The 23,504-nt window shown below is 39.9% G+C and overlaps 1 protein-coding gene across 9 annotated transcripts in view; it reads right to left on the bottom strand.

The window, feature by feature from the left end:
* GANC (glucosidase alpha, neutral C) overlaps nt 1-23,504 on the bottom strand; it is a 71,226-nt gene that overhangs the window by 4,029 nt on the left and 43,693 nt on the right. For 5 of the 9 annotated variants that reach the window (XM_046007539.1, XM_046007538.1, XM_046007537.1 and 2 more), the window contains 9 exons: nt 22,258-22,401; nt 20,425-20,521; nt 15,195-15,296; nt 13,242-13,485; nt 11,793-11,857; nt 9,976-10,052; nt 4,909-4,983; nt 2,228-2,341; nt 898-1,010 (listed from right to left, as the gene is read on the bottom strand). In XM_046007539.1, the coding sequence (XP_045863495.1) occupies nt 898-1,010; nt 2,228-2,341; nt 4,909-4,983; nt 9,976-10,052; nt 11,793-11,857; nt 13,242-13,485; nt 15,195-15,296; nt 20,425-20,521; nt 22,258-22,401 (1,031 nt within the window). Of the gene's footprint in view, nt 1-897; nt 1,011-2,227; nt 2,342-4,908; nt 4,984-9,975; nt 10,053-11,792; nt 11,858-13,241; nt 13,486-15,194; nt 15,297-20,424; nt 20,522-22,257; nt 22,402-23,504 lie in introns of those variants that run through there. The other 4 variants (XM_046007540.1, XM_046007541.1, XR_006818628.1 and 1 more) reach the window with 4 other exon arrangements.

The following is a 23,504-nucleotide window of genomic DNA, read 5'->3' as shown; positions in this document are numbered from 1 at the left end:
CACTTAAGATTCTCTCTCTCCCTTTCCCTCTGCCCCTTCCCACTCCCATGCTTGTGCTTTATCCCCCTAAAAAAAAAAAAAAAGAAAGAATGTACCTCAACTTAATAAAAGTTGTCTATGACAAGCCCACAGCTAATATCTCAATGGGGAAAACTGAATCAAGATCAGAAACAGGAAAATGATGCCCACTTCTCACCATTTTTGTTTAACATTGTACTGGACATCTTAGAGAGAGCAATTAGGCAAGAAAAAGAAATAAAATGTATCTAAGTTGGAGAGGAAGAAATAAAATTGTTTGTAAATACAAATGGAAATACGGAGAAGTTGGTAAAGGGGTACAAACCTTCTGTTATGAATAAGGTCTGAGTATCTAATGAATAAGATGGTGACCACAGTTGACAGTACTATATTGTATAACTGAAATTTGCCAACAGAGTAGAAAAAAAAAGTATGAGAGGTGATGGATGAGTTACTTAACTTGATGGTGGGATTCCTTTTATAGCATATACATGTGTTGTACAAGTGTTGACACTTTAAATATATTACAACTTTACTTGTCAATTATTTAGTGAAGCTGAAGAAAAATACTCCCCAAATGGCTTTCATCATTAATTTCTTTATTTTTTTTTAAAGATTTATTTATTTATTTATTTGAGAGAGAGAGAGAATGAGAAGTGGGACGGTCAGAAGGAGAAGCAGACTCCCCGCCGAGCAGGGAGCCCGTTGCGGGTCTCGATCCCGGAACTCCAGGATCATGACCTACGCCGAAGGCAGTCGCCCAACCAACTGAGCCACCAAGATGTCCCTCATTAATTTCTTTAAATAGTACCTTAAGATATTAGCTATTTTTGAGGATCACATACTTAAGAAAGCACAGGGCTTTTTAGCTGCCATTACCTGTTGATCAAAACTCCTGACAAGAATGAAAACTTTATGTGCAAGAATTGCTTCTGGTGGAGGTACCGGAATGAATGGCCATCATCGAGATAGAATTCACCCATGGCAGAATCCTGGAGAGTGAATCATAGAGAACATGTTTATATAATAGCTTACTAGGAAAAGAATGTCATCCACTAAAGGGACTAAAAAATTTGTGAAAAATTTTATTAAACAAAAAATTAATATTCAAGCTGTACAATGTAGTCATATAAATATGTACATTCAATACCCATTAGTGAAATAATATGCATAAGGAAGTCATGTAAGAGGAGCTCAAAGAGTTAGATCTTGTTGAAAAAAATTTAAACTACAAAATATTGTCAGTGGCATAGGTGGCTTTTTTGAAAATACTACCCTAGAATGTGATGACAGGTCATTCATTCTGGGAATGAAACTAAAGTTAAAAAGATTTAGTATATAATGGATGAGATCAGCTATCTTTATCCTCCATTTAGAGGACAGCATCTAGTTCCTACTTCCTTTCAGAGGACCCCTTTGGCAAGTCAAACTAAGGCACAGCACTCCATATGGCTGTTTATTATTCATTGACAATGCTTGATGTGCTATGGATCTCTTGTATTTATTATGTGGTCCGAGGCTTGTAAGTTGGCCCAAAAAGAATGTCTAAGTGAAACAGATGGAAAGGCAAGCTTAATTATTCTATATTTGCATAAGAGTATGAATTTATATTCAGTCCTGTAGAAGAGTAAGAGTTTGTGTTGGTACTATAAGTGGGCAAATGGATAGGATGGGAGTCTGCTATAGGTTTCATTTGGCTCAAAAGATCTTCTAAAAGGACATACAAATTCTGGATCCTCTAAGCTTTACCTCAGAAGATTTTTAGTTGTTTGAGCCAGCTGATGAGAACAGAAGTCATTGTGTGGGGTTGTTGTTCCTGAAATGCTGCAAAGATACTGCCATCCTTTTATAGGAGACTAAGTTTTAGAGCTAATCCATGTGGCAGGCTGACTAGGCCCAATGGGCATTTGGTCCAGTGGTAATCAAGGCCAACCTGCAGGGCACCAAGGGTCACAGTGCCCCAGAGGAAATTTCTGTCATTTCTAATTCTCAGAGTTCTCTTAAGAACAATCCTAGGAAAGGCAGACAAGGTGGACAATGATTTAGAAATGATTCAAAACTTTGATTTCTAGAAAAACATCAGGAGCACCTGTTCCATCACTGGGGCTTGTTATTTTTACATAGTGTCCCATACTCAAAAGACCACTACTCCTATAAATTGATAAAGTAATAATGAATGAGATGTATGAAGGTAACATTTTCCAAATACCTTAGTGCTTAGAGCCACCCGGAGTCCATATGGGGAATCGGTCATGTAGCCTGTGGATTTTCCTACAGTCGTCTTTATTGGTACTATACTTCCACCTCGCTGAAATACCGGTATCTATAACAGAACAATACTCTCAGGGAAGGAGTATTCATAGAAAGCAATTTCAATGTAGAATCTAAAAATATTTCATTGTATGAGACTCCCATTCTTTGCAAGTATACACTCAGAGGCAAAAGAAATCTGTAAGCATAGAGATGGAAAATATGGAAGTGATAGCATTAAAAGGAAAAGAGTTCAAAGATTAAAAATTGTCCATTTTTTAATTATCACGGAAACTACTCACCCTTCATCAATTTGTATCTATTCTGCATATCCTATCAGTAGTTCCTATTTGGTATTTTACATTTTCTTTTCTTTTTTTTTTTTTTTTAAAGATTTTACGTATTTATTTGACAGACAGAAGTCACAAGTAGGCAGAGCAGCAGGCAGAGAGAGAGGAGGAAGCAGGCTCCCTGCTGAGCAGAGAGCCCCATGTGGGGCTCAATCCCAGGACCCTGGGATCATGACCTGAGCCGAAGGCAGAGGCTTTAACCCACTGAGCCACCCAGGCACCCCTGGTATTTTTAATTTTCTTGTCAACACAATACACATGTTTATTTCTAGGGCCCCATTAAGGAGTGAGTTTTTGTGCCTGTTTAAGTAAGCCCACATATATATACGTGTGCATATAAAATATTACGATTTCTTGGTTTCAGGGAGATGACTCTGTCCTTTCTATGGTCTATACCCTTCCTGCTCCCTGCTTCCCTGAATCACCAGGATGATGGACTCAATTCTGAGAGTAAATTTGTGAAACTTCTGTTGTAGAAGCCACTAAAGACACATGAAGTAACTCTAAGCACAGTGTTATAGGTATGGCCCATACCTATGGTTCTTCTGGAATGGCATTCCAGCAAGGAAAGCCTAGTCAATTTCCTGGGTCCCCATACAGTCCTCTGCAAGGAAGCTCTTTGAAGCATATGGGGGCTTGTACTTCGTTCTGAGTAAAGTACAAGAGGGAAAAAAGTACAGAAGAATAAATGAAGGTGGGAGTGAAGATGGAGTAGTTAAGATGTCCACCCTCTGCTTGACTCATAGTTGGCAGCAAGAAATAACGCACATTTATCTCCCCCTCATCAACGAATCACTTCTTTTCTTTTTTTTCCAAAGACCGAGGTAGTAAGTTAGCACAGTATGGGCTGTGAAGTGGGAGTGCAGCTGACCTGGGGTCTTATCTGCCACAATCTAACCACAACCCTGAACAAGTAATTGAACTTCTCAGAACGCAGTTTCTTTACCAGTAAGCATGAGGGATTGGAGTAGATTAATGTTAAGGTCTTTTTTAGATCTGAAAGTTGACATGTGAAATTGTTTTATTATGGAGATCATACTACTGATAACAGCTTTAAAAATAATGTCAATATATCTTTATTAATTTGAACACTATTTAGGGCCTGCGGCATTGGTTGTGATTTAGTGGCAAGAGCATACTTCCCTTCACCGGTTCAGTGTGGATGGGCCCCTTGACTCTACCGTCCTTAACTGACAGCCTTCCCTTGGGCATAGAGGGCTAGCCAGGGTTACAACTGAAAACTCAGGTTTTGTGACTTGGTCCTACAGGAGGACATTCTGTATGGTGTGTGTGGTGACCACCATCTGCTTTTAGTGTTATTATTTTTCTCAGACATACAAATAGAAATATATGGAGAAGAGTTGTTTGGGCCAGTCCTGGTGTCTGAGTGATTCCCTGGGCCCAGCAAAGGGAAGCTGGCCCAGGAAGACTAGGTGGGAGGCATAGCCCCCATGCCCTTTCCCGACCCACCCTTATATCCCAATAAAAACAACTTCACAAGAGTCAAAAAAAAAAAAAAAAAAAAGAGTTGTTTGTCCTTGATGTTTCATACTGTGAAATCAGGCTATATGCTGATACTTTTTTCTCATGTTTCCATGGCTTTATTGGTATAATTTGCATGCCCTACAACTCATCTATTTAAGGTGTACAATTAAATGTTTTTTTAGTATATTGAGAGTCATGCACCTGTTACCACGATCAATTTTAAATCATTTTCATCATCCCCAAAAGAAACCTTGTACCCATTAGCAGTAATTTGCCATTGCTCCCAAACTCTCTCCCTGACTCAGCCCTATGTAACCACTCATTTTTTTTGTCTGTGTGGTGTTATCCAGAACACTAACGTCCCTGGTTCCTTCTATGTAGGCACATGTTACGGACCAAATGCCTGTGTCCCCTGGCCCCCCAAATTCCCATGTTGAAGCCCCAACCATCAAAATGGCTGTATTTGGAGATAGGGCCTTTAAAGAGATAATTAAGGTTAAATAAGGTCAGAGAGTGGGGCCTTACTCTGATAGGATTAATGTCTATAAGAAGAGACATAAAAGAGCTCACTCTCTCCCTCTGCTATTTGAAGACACAGCAAGAAGGTAGCTGCCTACATATCAGGAAGAGAGTCCTCACTAGAAGCTGAATTGTTGGCATCTTAATCTGGGACATCTAGCCTCCAGAACTGTGAGAAAACAAACTTCTGTTGGTTAAGCCACTGCATCTGTGGTAGTTTGTTATGGCAGCCCAAGGAGACTGATACAGCACAACAGGTAAAAATAATAGCCTGAAAATTACTTACGGTGTCTAAGGCTACCTGGACCTTCACAGTACGTCCTCCTTCCCAATGAGCAAATGTTTTAGAGTCATACCAGACCTGGAAAGGAAGAGACCTAATGAAAAAGAGTATAAGAGCAATCTGCTCACAATTTCATTATTCAGCAAAGCATTCATTTTATCTGGATTTTGAATAACTGGAAGGTTAAAATAAGTATAGTTCAAAAAAAAAAACTTGAGTAGAAGTTAGGAAGGACATATATTTTTAAGAAGATCCCAAAGGATTAACCTAGTACTGTGATGGATTAAGTTCACTAAAAGGCCATTCATTTGTCCATCTGTCCACGCAGAAGTTATTCGTCCAACAACCTACCACATGCCCAGCACTGCTAGGCATGCATGAGTGAACAGAAAGACAGACTTCCTGCCCTCATGGATTTTATTATAGTCTGGTTGTCTCATAAACTTAATGCATTTAGAGTAAAAAAGATGATGGAAGAAAGAAAAAGCAGTAACAAAGAAGAAGAGCACACTGTGAGCAAATAAATTACAAATGAGGCAGGAGAAACGGAAAGTGTCAGAGAAGGAAACAGATCCAGGAGAAAGACAAATGGAAACTTGGATCACTATCATAGTATTTTTTAGCACAGTTCAATTCAGGGAGGAAGTTCAAATTCTTATCTGGGATCCTAATCAAGGCGCTTTAGTTGCTGAAGTAGCCAAAAGGTCCTACAAAGTAATTTGATAGGATAAATCCTTAAGACACCACCAACAGCAGCACCATGGAAACAAAAACATCTTTTTCTCTCTTTCAGCCCAGTATGATTTCTAGCAGGGACAGTCTATTTCACAAGGTCACCTCCTGGGATTACCATATCCTTTCTAGAGCTCCCCTGTCCTGCGGTGAAGGTGAGAGGGCTGTGGCCTATCGCCAGCCCCAGTGACTCTCAGTTCAACAGGATCCACCCCACCTTGTCTCCACTATTATCCTTGGCTAAATCCAATTTGCTAATATTTTGTCAAGGATTTCTGTGTCTGTGTTTATGGGGATATTGTCTTAGCTTTCTTTTCTTATAATGTCTTTCATTTGACAAATTCTAGTAGCTTTAGATAGAGTAGTGAGAGTGAAAGGTAAAACAAACAAACAAACTGAATTAAGTAAGATTTTGAGATTACCTGTCTACCATTTCCAGAACTAACTAGAATAATTAGAATAAGAGGTTTATGTATAGGGTGTGTCCTTTGGTGCTATATACAAAGGTCCCCAGCCTTGGAAGGGTAAAACTGGCATAAAGTCCTATGTAGATCAGACCTAGTGCTCAGTCACCAAGGTCCTCAGCAAGTACGTACAGAAGGCCTACTATCTGTCAGGTACCTGTCTAGATGCTGGGGATAGAGAGTGAATGTAATAGAGGAAAATCACCTAAGAAGCCCTTAAGAAGCTAATATTCTAATGGGGGAGAAAGGTCATCAGCAAAACATATCAGTAAATACCAGGAATGTTAAAGATGTCAGGTTCTATGGGAAAAATGAAGGATGAAGTGGGGCTGGACAATGGGAGTGGTCTGTAATTTTAACTAGGTAGTCAGGGAAGGCCTCACTAAGAAAAATCTATTTGAGCCAAGACTTCAAGTAGAGCGAATGGGCCATCTAGAAAAATGGGGAAGAGTGACAATGAGGGACTGTAGGTAGCCCCCTTGCACAGTGTGATGTGGTACTAGCTAACTGGTGAAGTAAAAATATGGCAAGAAATAGCTTGGCTCATCTCCCTAGGGTTTTGAAGATGTGAGAGAAACAATCACAGAACACTTTGGGAAATAGTGTTGAATGAATACATTGTACAGTCACTGCAGTGTGCTTGCAATGATGATAGGTCATTAATAAAAAGTTTTTGTGAATTAAATTAATTTAAAAATTCATTTGTGGCTATGTCAGAAGGGGATCTAGCTCTTCTTAATGGGAGCCTACTGCTTTGTTAAAATTGACTTGAGAATTCTCAGTGAACTGCTAGGCAGGACAATTTATTTAGATGTTGTTGTATTTAACCTTTTTCTCAGATTTTTACTTGGTGGGGGAAACTTTATCTTCATCTTAGATGAGGGGTACCCCTCATCTAAGCACTACACATTACTGGCGAAACCAAGATGGAAGAACATAATTGATGAACATTCTGGAGAAAAGCCTGGGTATCATCCTATCAGTAAAGATAAGTGTACTGGGCTGAATGGTGGCCCCTCCAAAAGTTATACACACTTCCTAATACTGGGAAGGAGTGAATATAACTTTCTATGGTAGCAAATTTGATTAAATTAAGGATATCAAGATTAGAAGATTATCTGGGATTATGCAGGTGGGCCCTGAATGTCAACATAAGTGTCCTCATAAGAGAAACAGAAGAGGAGACACAGACATACAGAGGAGAAGGCGTGTGAAGACAGAGGCACAGACTAGAATGATGTAATGTGGCTAAAGAGCCAGGAACCACAAGGACCGCGGGCAGCTGCCAGGAGCTAGGAGAGAGGCATGGAAGAGATTCTCCTTCTGGACCTCCAGAAGGAACTTACCCTACTGACACTTTGATTTTGGGCTTCAAGCCTCCAGAACTGGGAGAGGATACATTTGTGCTGTTTCAAGCCACCAGGTTTGTGGTAATTATGGCCTTAAGAAACTAGCACAGGCAAAAGTGTAAAGCTGGATGGACAGAGAACACTCGGGTTGATGTTTTGCATATTGCTTCGCCAGCACCTGACAGTACTAAGCAGCAAGCATGGCCTGGCTCAGCCACCTCATCACCTGCCTAGACAGTCCAAGCATATCTTTTTTTTTTTTTTTTAATATTTTATTTATTTTTTTGACAGATAGAGATCACAAGTAGGGAGAGAGGCAGGCATAGAGAGAGAGAGAGGAGGAAGCAGGCTCCCTGCCAAGCAGAGAGCCTGATGCGGGGCTCGATCCCAGGACCCCGGGACCATGACCTGAGCCGAAGGCAGAGGCTTTAACCCACTGAGCCACCCAGGCGCCCCTTTTTTTTTTTTTAAATATTTTATTTATTTATTTGACAGATAGAGATCACAAGTAGGGAGAGAGGCAGGCATAGAGAGAGAGAGAGGAGGAAGCAGGCTCCCTGCCAAGCAGAGAGCCCGATCTTTTTTTTTTTTTTTTTTTTTAATTTAAACTGTAGTTAGTTATCATACACTCCAACATTGGTTTCAGGAGTAGAATTCAGTGATTTATCACTTACAAACAACACCCAGGGGTCATCACCAGTGCCCTCCTTAATGCACCAGCTATCTGGTCCATCCCCCACTCACATTCCTCCATCAACCCTCAGTTTGTTCTCTATAGTTAAAAGTCTCTCATGGTTTGCTTCCTTCCCCCGCTCCCTTTTTTCCATCCCATATGTTCTTCTGTTTTCTTTTTTTTTTTTTTGAAGATTTTATTTATTTATTTGACAAAGATCACAAGTAGGCCGAAAGGCAGGCAGAGAGAGAGGAGGAAGCAGGCTCCCCGATGAGCAGAGAGCCCGATGCGGGGCTCGATCCCAGGACCCTGGGATCATGACCTGAGCCAAAAGCAGAGGCTTTAACCCACTGAGCCACCCAGGCTCCCCCTTCTGCTTTATTTCTTAAATTCCACATATGAGTGATATGATATGCTATTTGTGTTTCTCTGACTTATTTTGCCTAGCATAATGCACTCTAGCTCCATTCACATCACTGCAAATGGCAAGATTTCATTCTTTTTTGATGGCTGAGTAATATTCCATTGTATATATACACCACATCTTCTCTATCCATTCATCAGTCGATGGACATCTGGCCTCTTTCCATAGTTTGGCTGTTGTGGACATTGCTGTATGAATATCAGGGAGCATGTGCTCCTTCCAATCACTATGTTTGTTTCCTTCGTATAAAAACCCAGTACTGCAATTGCTGGGTCATAGGGTAGTCCTGTTTTAACTTTTTGAAGAGCCTCCAAACTGTTTTCCATAGTCAGTCCAGGGACATAGGGGTCTCAAATCAGTTTGGTAACCTCGATGGTAACCTTCTCCCTCTGCCTGCAGAAGCCTGTGGTGATGCTCAAGGACTCTCTCCAGGGTCTGTCTCCTCCTTGCTCTCCATTCCATACCCTCTTTCCCTGGTCTGGTGCCCCAAGTTTCGGCCCTGCCTCTTCTCCTGGCCCCTCTGCATATATCCTTGGTCTGTCTTTGGAGGTTGTTGCTGTTATTCTCCATGGCTCTCTGCTCTGCAGCCCACGGGCTAATCCCACCTCTTCCCCGGGCTCTGCCTGGGTTCAGTGCTGTGGGCTCTAGCAGTGCAGCATGATATTTTATACTGTGATGAAATCAATGACAATAACCAACAAAAGAGCTGGAAGGCTTGCGGAGCATAAAGGGAAGTTGCCACTGTTAATTTTTACCCACTTTGGTGAGTGTCCAGAGACCAGATTTTGATACCAAAAACTTAGGATTTATTTGTTATTATTTTAAAAAGATTTTATTTATTTATTTGACACAGAGAGAGAGATCACAAGTAGGCAGAGCAGCAGGCGGGGGCGGGGGGGGGGGGGGGAAGCAGGCTCCCTGCTGAGCAGAGAGCCCGATGCGGGGCTTGATCCCAGGACCCTGAGACCATGACCTGAGCTGAAGGCAGTGGCTTAACCCACTGAGCCACCCAGGTGCCCCAAAACTTAGGATTTAAACAGAGCCAGAACCAAAGAGCAAAGTCTCTTTTTACATATGCTTCCCCCCAGAGACTGACACCTCTTACCAGACTAAAGATTTCTTCCTACTCAAAGCCTCGGTGTGTTTATAAGGAGTCACTTATACAAGCCCAAGCCAAGTGTGAAGGTAAAGAACCATGCTGACTCTCCTTGGGGTTCTCACCCATTCATCTTTCTCCCTGCTCTTCCATTAAGTTTCTTGACCTCCGAGGTCATGACCTACAAGAATCTTCAGTATCTATAGGCATTTGGGCTGTCTTCACAACTGCAGGATGCAGAAATCTATTTCCTAACAGAGGCTAATTCATTATAATGAAGGGAGGAGACAGAAGACATGCAAGATATGTGGCTGTTTGTTATTTATTCTTACCTCATTTGATCCTGGCAGAAACACATCAACTGTGCTGGCTTTTGGTTCTGTGACTGGATGAACCAATAAAGCACTTCCTGAAAAAGAAACAGAAGAAATGAAGTTGAATATCATTCTTTCTTTTTTTTTTTTGATTGTTTATATTTTAATGCATCAGTAGCCTAGTGACCAAAAAAAAAAAAAATAAAAAATCAGTTCTTCAAATTAACACTTACTAAGTCCTCTCTGTCTTCCATTTCCCATTGTTTTTTTTATTTTAAATTTATTTATTTATTTTTTCAGCATAACAGTATTTATTGTTTTTGCACAACACCCAGTGCTCCATGTAATACGTGCCCTCCCTATTACCCATATTATGCCTCCATCAGAAAGGATGAATATCCAACTTTTGTAGCAACATGGACAGGACTGGAAGAGATTATGCTGAGTGAAATAAGTTGAATATCATTCTAAGAGGTCTGAAAACATCCTTGTCCTTTCAGTGCTTTTGTGGTGTTAGAGACCACTCAACTATGAACTTGGTGAAAGTAGAGACCTTGGTTAGTTGAACCAATGATTCATCAGAGAGATGCATTGTAAGATAGAGGACTGGTGCTCAAAACGGTGACTGTATTATTACTTATCATTCATCCACTTAGGGTATATCAGGATAATAGGGAGGGACCCTAACACAGTTTATCAGTCTCATTTGCACATAGCTGCTAGTGTGCCAGGAGTCTGAAACAGCCATCACATTACTCCAGGTGCATCACTGTCTGCTGTAAGTGATTTTGCAAATGGTGAGCCTACAGCTGTTATCCAGAACCATGACTGGCACAGAGAAGAGTATATCCATGGACAGTTATCATTAGGAAGGCTGTAATTCTCTTAAGGGAAATCTAGGTTATTAATTTTGTTTTGACTGTGGCACCACATATATGTAAATTTCATCCATTTATGAATTCACTCTTTATTGTACAAATATTTACTGAGTTCCAGGTGAGTGCTTAGTATTATGCTAGGCTCTGGAGATACCGCGGCAAATAAGGCAATGTCCCTGTCCTCATGGAGTTTGCAGTCAGTAAAGACAGATATTACAATTTTTTTAGAGTTAGGACAAATACCAAAAAGGCAAAAACACAAAATGGAATGAAAGTTATGTAATAAGAGGGACTGAGTTTGACTAGTTAGGTGTAATTAGCTATTAGAAGCAATTCTGGTCAGGGAATTGTTCTCGAAGGGAGCAGCTATTTAAACTGAGACCTAAGAAAGAAGAGAGAGGTAGCGCTAGGCTTTTTACATTTTGATTTCTGCTTTTTAGAAACAGAATGCACCTTTTGGGCAACTCCCTGTTCAGCTTGGTTTTTGAGTCCTATTCCCGAGATGATAAACTTCCATATCCTGGATTTGGTGGTCAACCCTTGTTAAAAAAGAGGCCACCACCACCACCACCACCACCACCAATTACGTATTTTACCTATGAAGTAAGCTCTCAATCTTTACTGTGACCATCTCGTCTACTGTTTTCTACTTCCATTCCCTATAAGGGTATCATTAGGCTCAGGAGTGGACCCAGAACAAGAATCTCAAATTGCGTCCACAAATAGAATGGATTTATATGAAGTTAACAACACAAGAAGTGAGAAGAGATCTATCATTCCACAGAAGAGAGCTATCATTCCACTAAGATACTAAAACTCTCAATGACAGAATTTCTTTTATTTTTTAGTTTTCTTGAGACTAGGGATTTATTTTTCTTTAGTGCTCTTATACTAGGAAATATAACAAAAACATAATTACAGCATTTATCATAAAATAATTACTCAAGAAATGCTCACCCAGCATGTATTCATCTTCTACCCCAAAAGTGTCTAATTCCTCTGGGAACTCTATCCACAGAGGTCTGTGGAAAGAGAAAAAAAATTCTTATTTTAACATCATTAGATGTTTTATTACAATTAAATCACTTATATTTTCAATTTTATAATTACTCAAAGGAAATTGGAAAAACCAAAAAGCCAAGACTCTTCATGATTTAAGATTTTATGAGCAACTGGTAGGATTACTATATATTTTCTAATGTGAAAAAGCTATTTGCTTGCTGAAATGCTCCAATGAAAGATTGAGAATTCTGGTACCTATAATTTTTCCTTCTGATTGTTGAGTACTAAGTACTACTCTGAAGGCAGAATTAAAGTTCTGTACAAATCAAATGCTTAACACATTCAGCATGGAACAGATTGTTTGTAAAACCATAGTTTATAATGATATAAAATCTGTGCCATGTTTTCATGCTGCCACTGCCTTTCATGCATCCTTAATCATTATCTACTTAAAAGAAAAGAATTGGTATTACTTGTTTTCAAGCAGGCAGTGGTTTTGGAGGGTTGAGAAACGTGTGTGTATGTGTGTGTGTGTTTTCTTTTTTAATTATTGTTTTACAAAACTATCTGGGAGGCATCTGGGCTTAAAAGATAATAAAATTTTCAATATCTGTGCATCTGGATATCAACCTAATGGTTCTAATATTTTTTTCAACCTCATAAGTAAAGGGTATTCTTTAGTAAAAGAAACTTATTTTTAGTTTATTCACTAGCCTTTGTAATAATGTATCCCTTTCCTACTGAATAGTAGTAACGAAGTAGTAGTCTCAATCTGGTTAATGTCTAGAATCACGAGGGAAACGTCTAACAAATCTAGATCCTGAGACCTACCCAAGGAGATTCCTAGTAGGTCTGGAGGCGTGGCCCTGGAATCTACAGCTTTAAACAGCTCCCCTGGTGATTCTCATCTGAGCCAGGTTTAGGATCAGCTGATCTGGAAGCCTCATTGTATTATGTGTGTCTCTGCATCATTCTCTAACCTAGAAAGTTGCTTTTTCACATCCTGCCTCTAAAATAGGATCAGAATATAATTTATACACTGGGAAACTTGGAATGGTTTAACCCTAAGGTAAGATAGAGCCTAGACTGGCAGGATAAATTGTTCTTCATGAGAGGATTTTTGTGGATTAAATAGCAAATTCAGTTACAGTCACTTTTTCTTTGAAAAATCTGTCTCCTCTCAAATATTAACACTTGAATCACAAAGCAGCAGGGGATGTGGTTTTTCTTAGACCTTAACTCTTTGGCCCTGCTCACAGTTGGTGCTCAGTAATCTGAAGGGCACTTGATGAAACACATGGTTTTTCTATTGAAATCACGGAGTAATTACTCCATTCCCCAATGGCCAGAGGGTTTTCTGGTGTTGCAGGCTGCTGGAGCCTGCAACGGGTGAAGCCTGTTTACCTCATGACGGGCTGGGCTGTCCTGTGTGCGCAGTAGAACAGAGAATACCAATAGGGCAGGAGGGTGTAGCGCTGCTGGATGGCTTCCCGGATGAGCCGGGTGTATTCCTCCCCAAAGAGCCAGGGTTCCCGCCGCTTGGTGTTCATGGTAGCGTGGCCACGGAAGAAAGGCTGGTAGGCTCCAGCCTGGTACCATCGCACTAGCAGCTCTGCCTCCGGATTCCCAATGAAGCCGCCTACGTCAGCTGATTAGACGGTGAGAGAGGCTGAGTGAGGCAGAGAGGCCGAGTGAGGCAACCAGGCTTCTAACAAAAGTTGCACCCAGGTAAGATAAGGCTTGAAGACTGCCAGGACAAATGTGCTGTATGTGCACTTATAAAATCCCAGAACAACACTGTGGCCTGAAATTAGGGGGCACATATTTAAAAACTTTGCCTGTTTGGGGGATCTGACAATATTCTCTTTGAATCTTCTCTTCTTATCAAAAGGTCTGAGGTCTGGGTGGCTCAGTCCCTTAAACATCTGCCTTCAGCTCAGGTCATGATTCCAGGGTCCTGGGATCAAAGCCCCTCACTCAGCTCCACACTGGGCTACCTGCTCAGAGGGGAGCCTGCTTGTCTCTCTCCCTCTGCCCTTCCCCCTACTTATGCTCTGTCTCTCAAATAAATAAATAAAATCTTAAAAAAAAAAAAAGTCAGAGGTTTTACTACAAGATCAACATTTCTGTATGTTCCCAAACCTAGAAATTGCAAAATGTTGACCTGATTCATTACGTCTGTCTTTCGTAGTGTGGTGGGGGTTTTGGCAATTGATTTTTTTTAAGATATAATTTACTTGACGGGGAGAGAGAGAGAGCAAGGAAGCAAGCACAAGCAGGGCGAGTGGTAGGGAGAGGGAGAGAGAGAAGTGAGCTCCCTGCTGAGCAGAGAGCGGGAGGTGGGGCTCTATCTCAGGATCCTAGCCCAAGGCAGACACTTAACCAACTGAGCCACCCAGGCACCCCTTGATTTCCTTTTGAAAGCAGTAGCTCAAGCAAGATAAAAATTGTAGAACTAAAGAAAAACAATCAGAATTAGAAATTTTAGGTATAATTTCATGTTTAGTCCTTAAGCAGGATACATATTCCTTGTATGTGGACCAATGCCATAAGAAAAACATCTATCAAAAAGTGGTGTTAGAGGTGCCTGGATGGCTCAGTTGTTGGGCGGCTGCCTTCGGCTCAGGTCGTGATACTGGGGTCCCCCATGGGACCCGCATGGGGCTGCCTGCTCGGCGGGAAGCCTGCTTCTCCCTCTCCCACTCCCCCTGCTTGTGTTCCCTCTCTCGCTGTGTCTCTCTCTGTCAATAAATAAATAAAATCTTAAAAAAAAAAAAAGTGACGTTAATTTCTATTCCTACAGAAATCAAGGAGCAGCAGGAACTATTCATATGCTGAGCACCCTCCATATTGAGATTTCTCATCTGCAGAGAATTACTAGGATTTAGGGAAGGCAGCCCATCAGGGAATCATATTTTAACTAAATTTATCTTTCCCAAGAGCATATCTTTTTTTTTAAGTTAAAATATGTCATAGAATTTTAAACCTGCTGAGTAAAAAGCATTTCTGTAAGGCTGATTTCTGATTTGCTAAATTCTTTGTACTCTCCATTTTTCTCACTTTGAAGAAGAAAAGGTATGTTTCAGGAAAAGAAATTCATTCTCAAGAGCATCTAAGGAGGAATCAGAAAAAGAAGGAAAGAAGCACTCGGGCTCTCTGATGACTTTATTTTATGTCCTCATTTCAGACAAGACAAACTGGAAGACAAACTGGAATCCTTTCACTTTCCTCATTTTCTGGTCCCCACAGTTACCCCTGCTGGAAACTGCTAATGAGAAAGCATTTATGACCAGCCTTGATGGAAAACACCCTTGCTTTTTATTTTCTCTCACTTCAAGCCTGTGGATATTATCTTACCTCCACAAAAAGAGATCCCAGTAATGCTGAGGGTGAGTAACATAGGGATAGAAATTTTCAGGTAGCTCCATTCTGCTGTGTTGTCACCTGTCCACACAGCACCTTGGATCACCGGTAACAAGGTATTAAAAAAAAAAAAAATCACAAATCAGCCCATGCAGTCAATTTCATAGATTCCTTATTTGAAATAGACAAGTTAATATAAGGGAAAACATTTCTTTCTGACCTTAAAATATATAAATTCTGGTTTCTGCAATGAAAATATATTAACCTTCTAATGTGAAGAAGTTCTTAAAATCCATAAAACATTTTGTGAAAAATGTTCTGAAACGGCACTTATTTTTTTGGAGTATAACTCCAGCCTGATTTTAGGAGAAACATTTAAAAAATCAACTTTACTGGGGGCACCTGAGTGGCTCAGTGGGTTAAGCCTCTGCCTTCGGCTCAGGTCATGATCTCAGGGTCCTGGAATCAAGCCCCACATCGGGCTCTCTGTTCAGCAGGGAGACTGCTTCCCTTCCTCTCTCTCTGCCAGCCTCTGCCTACTTGTGATCTCTGTCAAATAAAGAAATAAAATCTTTTTAAAAAAATCAACCTTACTAAAATATAATTTACATATAATAAATGTACCTATTTTAAGTGAAGAGTTTGATGAGTTTTGAAACCTGTAACTGTCACCACAAGCAGGGTACAGAACCATTTCCTTAATTGTAAAGGATTACATGGCTTTCTTCATAGTGAATAATCCTCCACTTTACCCAACCGTTGATCTGAGTTCTTGAAGTCTTTTCCAGAATTTCATATAAACGGTAACATAAAACATACTATTTTGTGTTCTAGTTTTTTTCACTCAGCATGATGGTGTAGCTTCTTTCTTTTTATTTGATTAATAGTATTCCATACATGGATCTACCACAAGTTGTTTATCCAATCACCTACTGAGGGACATCTGAATTCTTCCCAAGTTTTGGCTATCATGAAGAAGCTGCTATAAACATTTGTGTCTTTGCATGACGTACGTTTTTTATTTCTCTTGGGTAACTAGTTGGGAGGGGAATTGCTGGGTCTATGTTCAGCGTATGTTGAACACTTAAAAAACTCCAGGGGCACCTGGATGGCTCAGTGGGTTAAAGCCTCTGCCTTCGGCTGAGGTCATGATCCCAGAGTCCTGGGATCAAGCCCTACATTGGGCTCTCTGCTGGGCGGGGAGCCTGCTTCCCCCGACCCCCGCCCTGCTCTGCCTGCCTCTCTGCCTATTTGTGATCTGTCTGTCAAATAAATAAATAAAATCGTTAAAAGTAAATAAATAAAACCCTCCAAACTGGGGGTGCCTGGGTGGCACAGTCAGTTGGTTTCAGCTCAGATGGTGATCTCAGGGTGATCAAGCTCTGCATCAGACTCTGTGCTCAGTGTAGAGTCTGCTTAAGATTCTCTCTCTCCATCTCCCCACAGCACCCTGACCCCCACCCTGCTTGTGCCTCTCTCTCTCTCAAATAAATCTTTTTTTTTTTTTTTTAAAGAAAACTCCAAAGTGTTTGGCACATGGCTATACTGCTTTTGCAGTATCAGTACATGACCATTTCAGACACTCTACATTCTTGGCAACAGTTGGTAGTGTCAGTCTTTTTAATTTTAGCTACTGTAATGGATGTGTAGTGATGTCTCACTGTGATTTCAATTTGTATTTCCCTACAGACTAATAAGGTTGAGCATCATTTCACGTATTTATTGATCATTCATGTGTCTTCTTTTGTAAAGTGTCTATTCAAATCTTTTCCTTATTTTTTTCCATTTATCTTTTCCTTATTTTTAAAAGTAGATGTCTTTAACTGTAAAAGTTCTTTATATATTTTAGATACAAGTTCTTTGACAGATATATATGTATATTGCAGATATTTTCTCTAATCTGTGGCTTGACTTTCATTTTTTAAATATCTTTGAAAGGGTAGAGGTTTTTAATTTTGATGGAAGTACAGATTAGCACTTCTTTTCCTTTTATGGTTCATGCTTTTTGTGTTCTATCCGAGAAATCTTGTCTATCTCAAAGTCACAAAGATTTTTTTATGTTTCCTTTTAGAAGTTTTTTGTTTTAGCTTTTATAGTTTAGTTCTATATTCCATTTTGAATTACTTTTTGTGTACTGAGAGGTAAGGGTCGAGGTTTTTTTTCTCTCCTTCCTCCCCCCAACTCCTTACTCAGTGTTCTGACACTGTTTATTGAAAAACTCCTTTCTCCTCTTAATTTCCTTGACAACTCTGTTCCTAATTAATTGATCATCTGTGTGTTGGACTCTTTCTGGATTCTTTATTCTGTCCCACTGATTTATATGCCTATTCCTCCACCCCCTCTCAAAAAAAAAACCAAAAAACAAAAACCACAACCCTCTATAATTTAAGAGGAATGGTACAGACTACATGAAGGAGACATCATAGTAGCAAGAAAGATAGTTAACACTTACAAGCCCTTACTGAGCAAGGTGATTTTACCTTGCCTGTAGTAGCCCACCTGAATCATCACAACCGTACTGGGTAAGCGCTATTTAACTTCATTTTACAGATGACAGAAATATGGCAAACAGGGGTGATTCTAATATACCCTCAGTAACACAGTTACTATGTGGTAGAAGCAGGACTAAGCTCAGGCAGTCTGACTCTAAAGCCACTGCTCTTGATCATTGTATAGTAGACAAGAATTTGTGAAGATAGATTATATACCACTAAAGAGACCCACAAAAGAAAAAAAAAGTCTTTGTTTTACTAAATCTAGATTAGTCCTGAAGCATTTTTGTCTATCTTCTACCAAAATAGCTTTGGTAGCTATTTTTGTTTTAATCTTCCACAGAAATTTTTGGCTGTTATATGGGCAGCAAAGAAGAATATTTTTGAGGGATTGTTTTTTTTTGTTGTTGTTTTTAAAGGTATTCTAATAATTTCGCTTTGACTTCAAATGAGATGAAATGGTTTTGAAGTCGACATGGTGGCATTCTCATTAAGAAAGAAAGTTCATGTAAAAGCATACAGATCTTTTCATGTCTCATATGGTGTTCAGTCAGAAGTGGTCTCTGGCTATCGGTCTAAGCTTAACACTTGACACAGTAGTGTTCACTGCAGTTGGTCACTTGCCACACTTCGGGGCAGGCTGAGTTTCACACTGAGCACTGAAGGCTAGGCAGTAGGCCAATATTTAAGGGATCAGAGATTACTTAGTATGCATATCTTTTATCATCTTTTTTTAACTGCCACTTAAAAGTGTTTTCATTAAGGGAATGCAAGCTGGTGCAACCACTCTGGAAAACAGCATGGAGGTTCCTCAAAAAAATTGAAAATAGAACTACCCTATGACCCAGCAATTGCACTACTGGGTATTTACCCTAAAGATACAAACGTAGTGATCTGAAGGGGCACGTGCACCCGAATGTTTATAGCAGCAATGTCTACAATAGCCAAACTATGGAAAGAACCTAGACGTCCATCAACAGATGAATGGATAAAGAAGATGTGGTATATATACACAATGGAATACTATGCAGCCATCAAAAGAAATGAAATCTTGCCATTTGCGACAATGTGGATGGAACTAGAGGGTATCATGCTTGTGAAATAAGTCAACTGGAGAAAGACAACTAACATACGATCTCCCTGATATGAGGACGTGGAGATGCAACATGGGGGGTTAGGGGGGTAGGAGAAGAATAAATGAAACAAGATGGGATTGGGAGGGAGACGAACCATAAGTGACTCTTAATCTCACAAAACAAACTGAGGGTTGGTGGTGGGGAGAGGGGGGTGGGGTTATGGACATTGGGGAGGGTATGTGCTATGGTGAGTGCTGTGAAGTGTGTAAACCTGGCGATTCACAGACCTGTACCCCTGGGCATAAAAATACATCATATGTTTATAAAAAAATAAAAAATAAAAAAATAAAAATGTTTTCATTAAAAACACTTGACTTTTTTTAGTGATTAAAAATGACACTTGTAGAGAACATGGAAAATAGGGATAGGTAAAAAGAAGAAAATTTAAAAATCACTCGTAATCACCAAGGTACTAAACTTACTGATTTGGATTCCTATCTATATTTTTAAAACAAAATTGTGATAATATACTACAAACACATTTAAGCATTCTGCTTTTTCCCCCCCCATTTATCATGATGTCACAAACATTTGCTCATGCAGTTGAGGCTACAATTTTACTTTATTTTTTTTTTAAAGATTTTATTTATTCACTTGACAGAGATCACAAGTAGGCAGAGATACAGGCAGAGGGGTGAGGGGAAGCAGGCTCCCCGCTGAGCAGAGAGCCCGATGCGGGGCTTGATCCCAGGACCCTGAGATCATGGCCCGAGCCGAAGGCACAGGCTTTAACCCACTGAGCCACTCAGGCGCCCCAAGGCTACAATTTTAAATAGTCTTAAAATAGTCTGTCATATGCATATATCATATTTTTATAAATATTCCTTTATTTGTATTTTATTTCATTTTTTGCTTCAGGAACCAATGTGGTAGCACCTCTCTGCACATGAATCTTTGCCTTTTGAAGGGTGCCCCAGGGGCTGGTTTTCAGGGTTGGAAAATAATAATGTCTATAATACAGTAAAGGCTGGCTTCTTCAAACTAGGACCTAAGCTCTCAGTTACTTAGGTAACTGGGCAGGGGACTTAAAATAGTTAAACTAACAATATTAATTTAATTGATTTAACAGTATTAATAACTAAAATACTTAACTAACTTAATTAAACAAGGGACTTAAAATAGCCTTCCTGCTGAAAGGTGGTTAAGTTGAATTAGATCTGCCTTAGCTAGTAAACTGAATCCAGTTATAGATGACCCTGACCAAAACCAACAGCCAGGTCTATTTTAAGTCATATGGCTAAGTGAAACAGGTGGTTGAGGGAATGTCTAAGAAGTGTATTTTCCCTGGCTTAGACAAATCAAACAGAATCAGAGATGACCATCCCAGCAAACTGAGATACTACGAAGTCATTCTCCCAGCAACTAAGTGGCCATTTCTTCAATGGGAAATAAGTAACTAAACTTTATTAAAATAGATGTGCTTTGTCTCACAGGACAAAAGGCATACTTCAGGGCACTGTCACTTGCTACAATCAAAGGCGTGCCCAATCGCCACCAAAAAGGAAGGCCTCAACACAGTAGCAACATATACCACAAATGGTTTAAAAAAAAAAAAAGGCTGCTAATTTAGGTTTTTAAGTATGTGCCATTCCTTACCATACTTTTGTGATCCAGCAAAGAAAGAACGGGTAAGAACAAAGGGTCTCTCCTTTCCCTTAGATCGTTGTATTAGTCCTTCTGCGGTAGCCATTTGCTACAAAGACAAAGGAGAAAAAATTTCAAAGGGATGATTAGATTAGAGCGTTGTGCAGACATCCCTAATAAGCTACTGGACATGCAAAAAGTAAATAGTAGGTGGGAATGTAAAATGGAAAATATGAAAATAAATCCACCAAATAATTTTCATGATGTAATGAAACTACTCTAAATTCCCCTATTAAGAATGGAAAATTATCTTTGATCAAAATAGAAATAAAAATAGTAGATAACATGCTAACATATTCAATGCTTATTATAACTAGGCATTTTATAAAATTTTCTCATATAATCTATAGAACATCAGATTGACTGTTTTCATTGATAAAAAAAAAAAAAGAACAAAAAACTGAGATTCAGAGAGGTTAAATGACTGGACCTGGCCTACATAAGAAAATTCTCTAGAGTGGTTTGCAGTTATAGCAAGAGACTTTTAAAGAAGTAAACACATACTATCTGAACTGTGCTTTATGTAGCCAGTAACTCGCACTGGAAAATAGACCAGTTGGTGGGAGGGCCATAGGAACACAGTAACAGTGAAAATAAGAAAGAACAATGGATATCAATTAGGGCAAATAACTGACAAATGTTTTGGATGTGATTGGCAAATGGAAGACAATTCTACCATCTTCTGATGGGAAGGCTAAGTAGTTAATGAAGGCTTTCTACATTTAAAAACCTGTTTTTAGGGGTGCCTGGGTGGCTCAGTGGGTTAAGACTCTGCCTTCAGCTCAGGTCATGACCTCGGGGTCCTGGGATTGAGCCCTGCATCTGCTCTCTGCTTGGTGGGGAGCTTACTTTCCCTCCTCACTCCTCCACCCCCACTCTGCCTGCCTCTCTGCCTACTTGTGATCTGTCAAATAAATAAAATCTTAAAAAAAAAAAACCCTATTTTTAGAAATTCTATATCTATGTTCTAAATCTTTTTTTAAAATAAGATTTTATTTATTTGACGAGAGAGACACAGAAAGAGAGGGAACACAAGCAGAGGGAGTGGGAGAGGGAGAAGCAGGCTTCCCACTGAGCAGGGAGTCCAATGTGGGGCTCCATCCCAGGATCCTGGGATCATGACCTGAGCCAAAGGCAGACGCTTAATGACTGAGCTACCCAGGTGCCCCTCTATGTTCTAAATCTTATTCCCCTGGTATGAGACTTGCCATTTTAGACATTAGTGAAATTTCATTTAAAAAAAAAAAGATTTTATTTATTAGAGAGAGAGAGCAAGAGCATGAGTGGTGTGGAGTGCCAGAGGGAGAGAGAGAAACAGAATTCCTGCTGAGCTGAGAGCCTGACTCAGGGTTCAATCCCAGGATCCTGGAATCATAACCTGAGCCAAAAGCAGATGCTTAACCGACTGAGCCACCCAGGAAGCCCCATTTGCAAAATTTTAAAACATTTGTTTTAATTGCCTTTGTTTATGTATTATACATTGCCTACTTTACTTCAAAAGAAGTTTTGAGGTATCTAATGCTATTTGTTAATGACTCCTGTCAAGGAAGATCTTTCATGGTACCATTAATCTCATAACTCTGTAATTCACCAAGTTCATTAGAGAAAGAAAAGGTGCAAAGAAAGAAATAAGTCCTGTATTGGCTACAACCTGATAAGATCCATTGCAATCATCAGAAAAGTCACACAAAGAGAAATGAACAACATAGTACGGCTATTACAAATGACTTTCAACCCAAAAGGCAGGGCACAGGGGTCCAAGTGGTTTCTTTATGGATGTTTTACCTGATAAAAACCATAGATGTTATGAAGCTCCCTGTGCTCCCAATTGCCATGATGAATAGCATTCTTCTGCATGGTTAGCTCTGGCCCTCTAAATACGGAGGGCTCATTCATGTCATTCCATATGTAGAGGATGTCAGTAGATCCCTAGGAAATAAATTTCTTCTTTGGTCAACGCAATACTCCTATAGTGATGATGTTAATATGATAGCCACCCTATTCCTCCTGCATACTCCATTTAATTTAGTATTATTGTGTTTCTTATCTACGCTCTCTCTTCTGTCCCAGTGCTACAATAAAAAGTCCACAGGGCAGGGAATTTTGTTCATTGATAAATTCCAAACACCTAGAAGAGTAGCTGAACACAGAAGGTTCCCAGTAAGTATTTGTCAATGAATGAAAAAATGCTGTGTGGTATTGTCTGTGAAATACAACTGCCCAGCATGCCCACTCCAAGACTTACTCTGGTGAACCCCATACAGGAAAGGTTTTGAATGTTGACATTTAGATTCTAGAACACCCATCATCTGCTACAACTCTTAACTAAGGGCAATTAAAACTTTCCATGATAAGATTCTGCCTTCCTTCTAATACTTTGAAAGACTGTTTTTTAATTAAAGATTTTTATTTTTATTTGCCAGAGAGAGAGAGTGTGAGCGCACAAGTAGGGGAGCGGCAGGTAGAGGGAAAAGCAGGATCCCTACTGAATAACGAACCTGATGTGAGACTTGATCCTTCGACCCTGGGATCATGACCTAAGTCAAAGGCAGACGCTTAACCGACTGAGCCACCCAGGCGTCCCTACTTTGAAATGGTCTAGAGTTTGTGTTCTACACAGAATTTTCAATTTAGAGTAGGAAGGGGCTGCTGAGTCATCTAGTTAACATGGTGTTGAAATCCCTTTTGTAGACTCCCTGGTCTCTGAGCATGTGACTCAGTAGCAACAGGGACAGGGAGTCCCTCAGGAAGCTCATTCCATTACTTTCTAAAAGTCCTGCCCCTTGTAACATCTTCTCAGTGGGCCTGGCTTGCCTTCTGGGATGCCACAGAGTTCATGGGCTGTCTCACACACATGCCAGTTGTTCAAATGCCTACAGGAGACTCAAGTGTATTCTTTTGACTCTTTATATTCAACTATTTCTAAACATGTATACTTTTTTTTATTAATTGTTTTTACTAACATACATTGTATTATTTGCCCCAGGGGTACAGGTCTGTGAATCATCAGGCTTATACACATGAACAAGGCT

Source organism: Meles meles, chromosome 6, assembly GCF_922984935.1.
Source record: "Meles meles chromosome 6, mMelMel3.1 paternal haplotype, whole genome shotgun sequence".
NCBI lineage: Eukaryota > Metazoa > Chordata > Mammalia > Carnivora > Mustelidae > Meles > Meles meles.
Note: the sequence above shows the minus strand (reverse complement) of the source record. Positions and strands in the feature narration are given on the sequence as shown.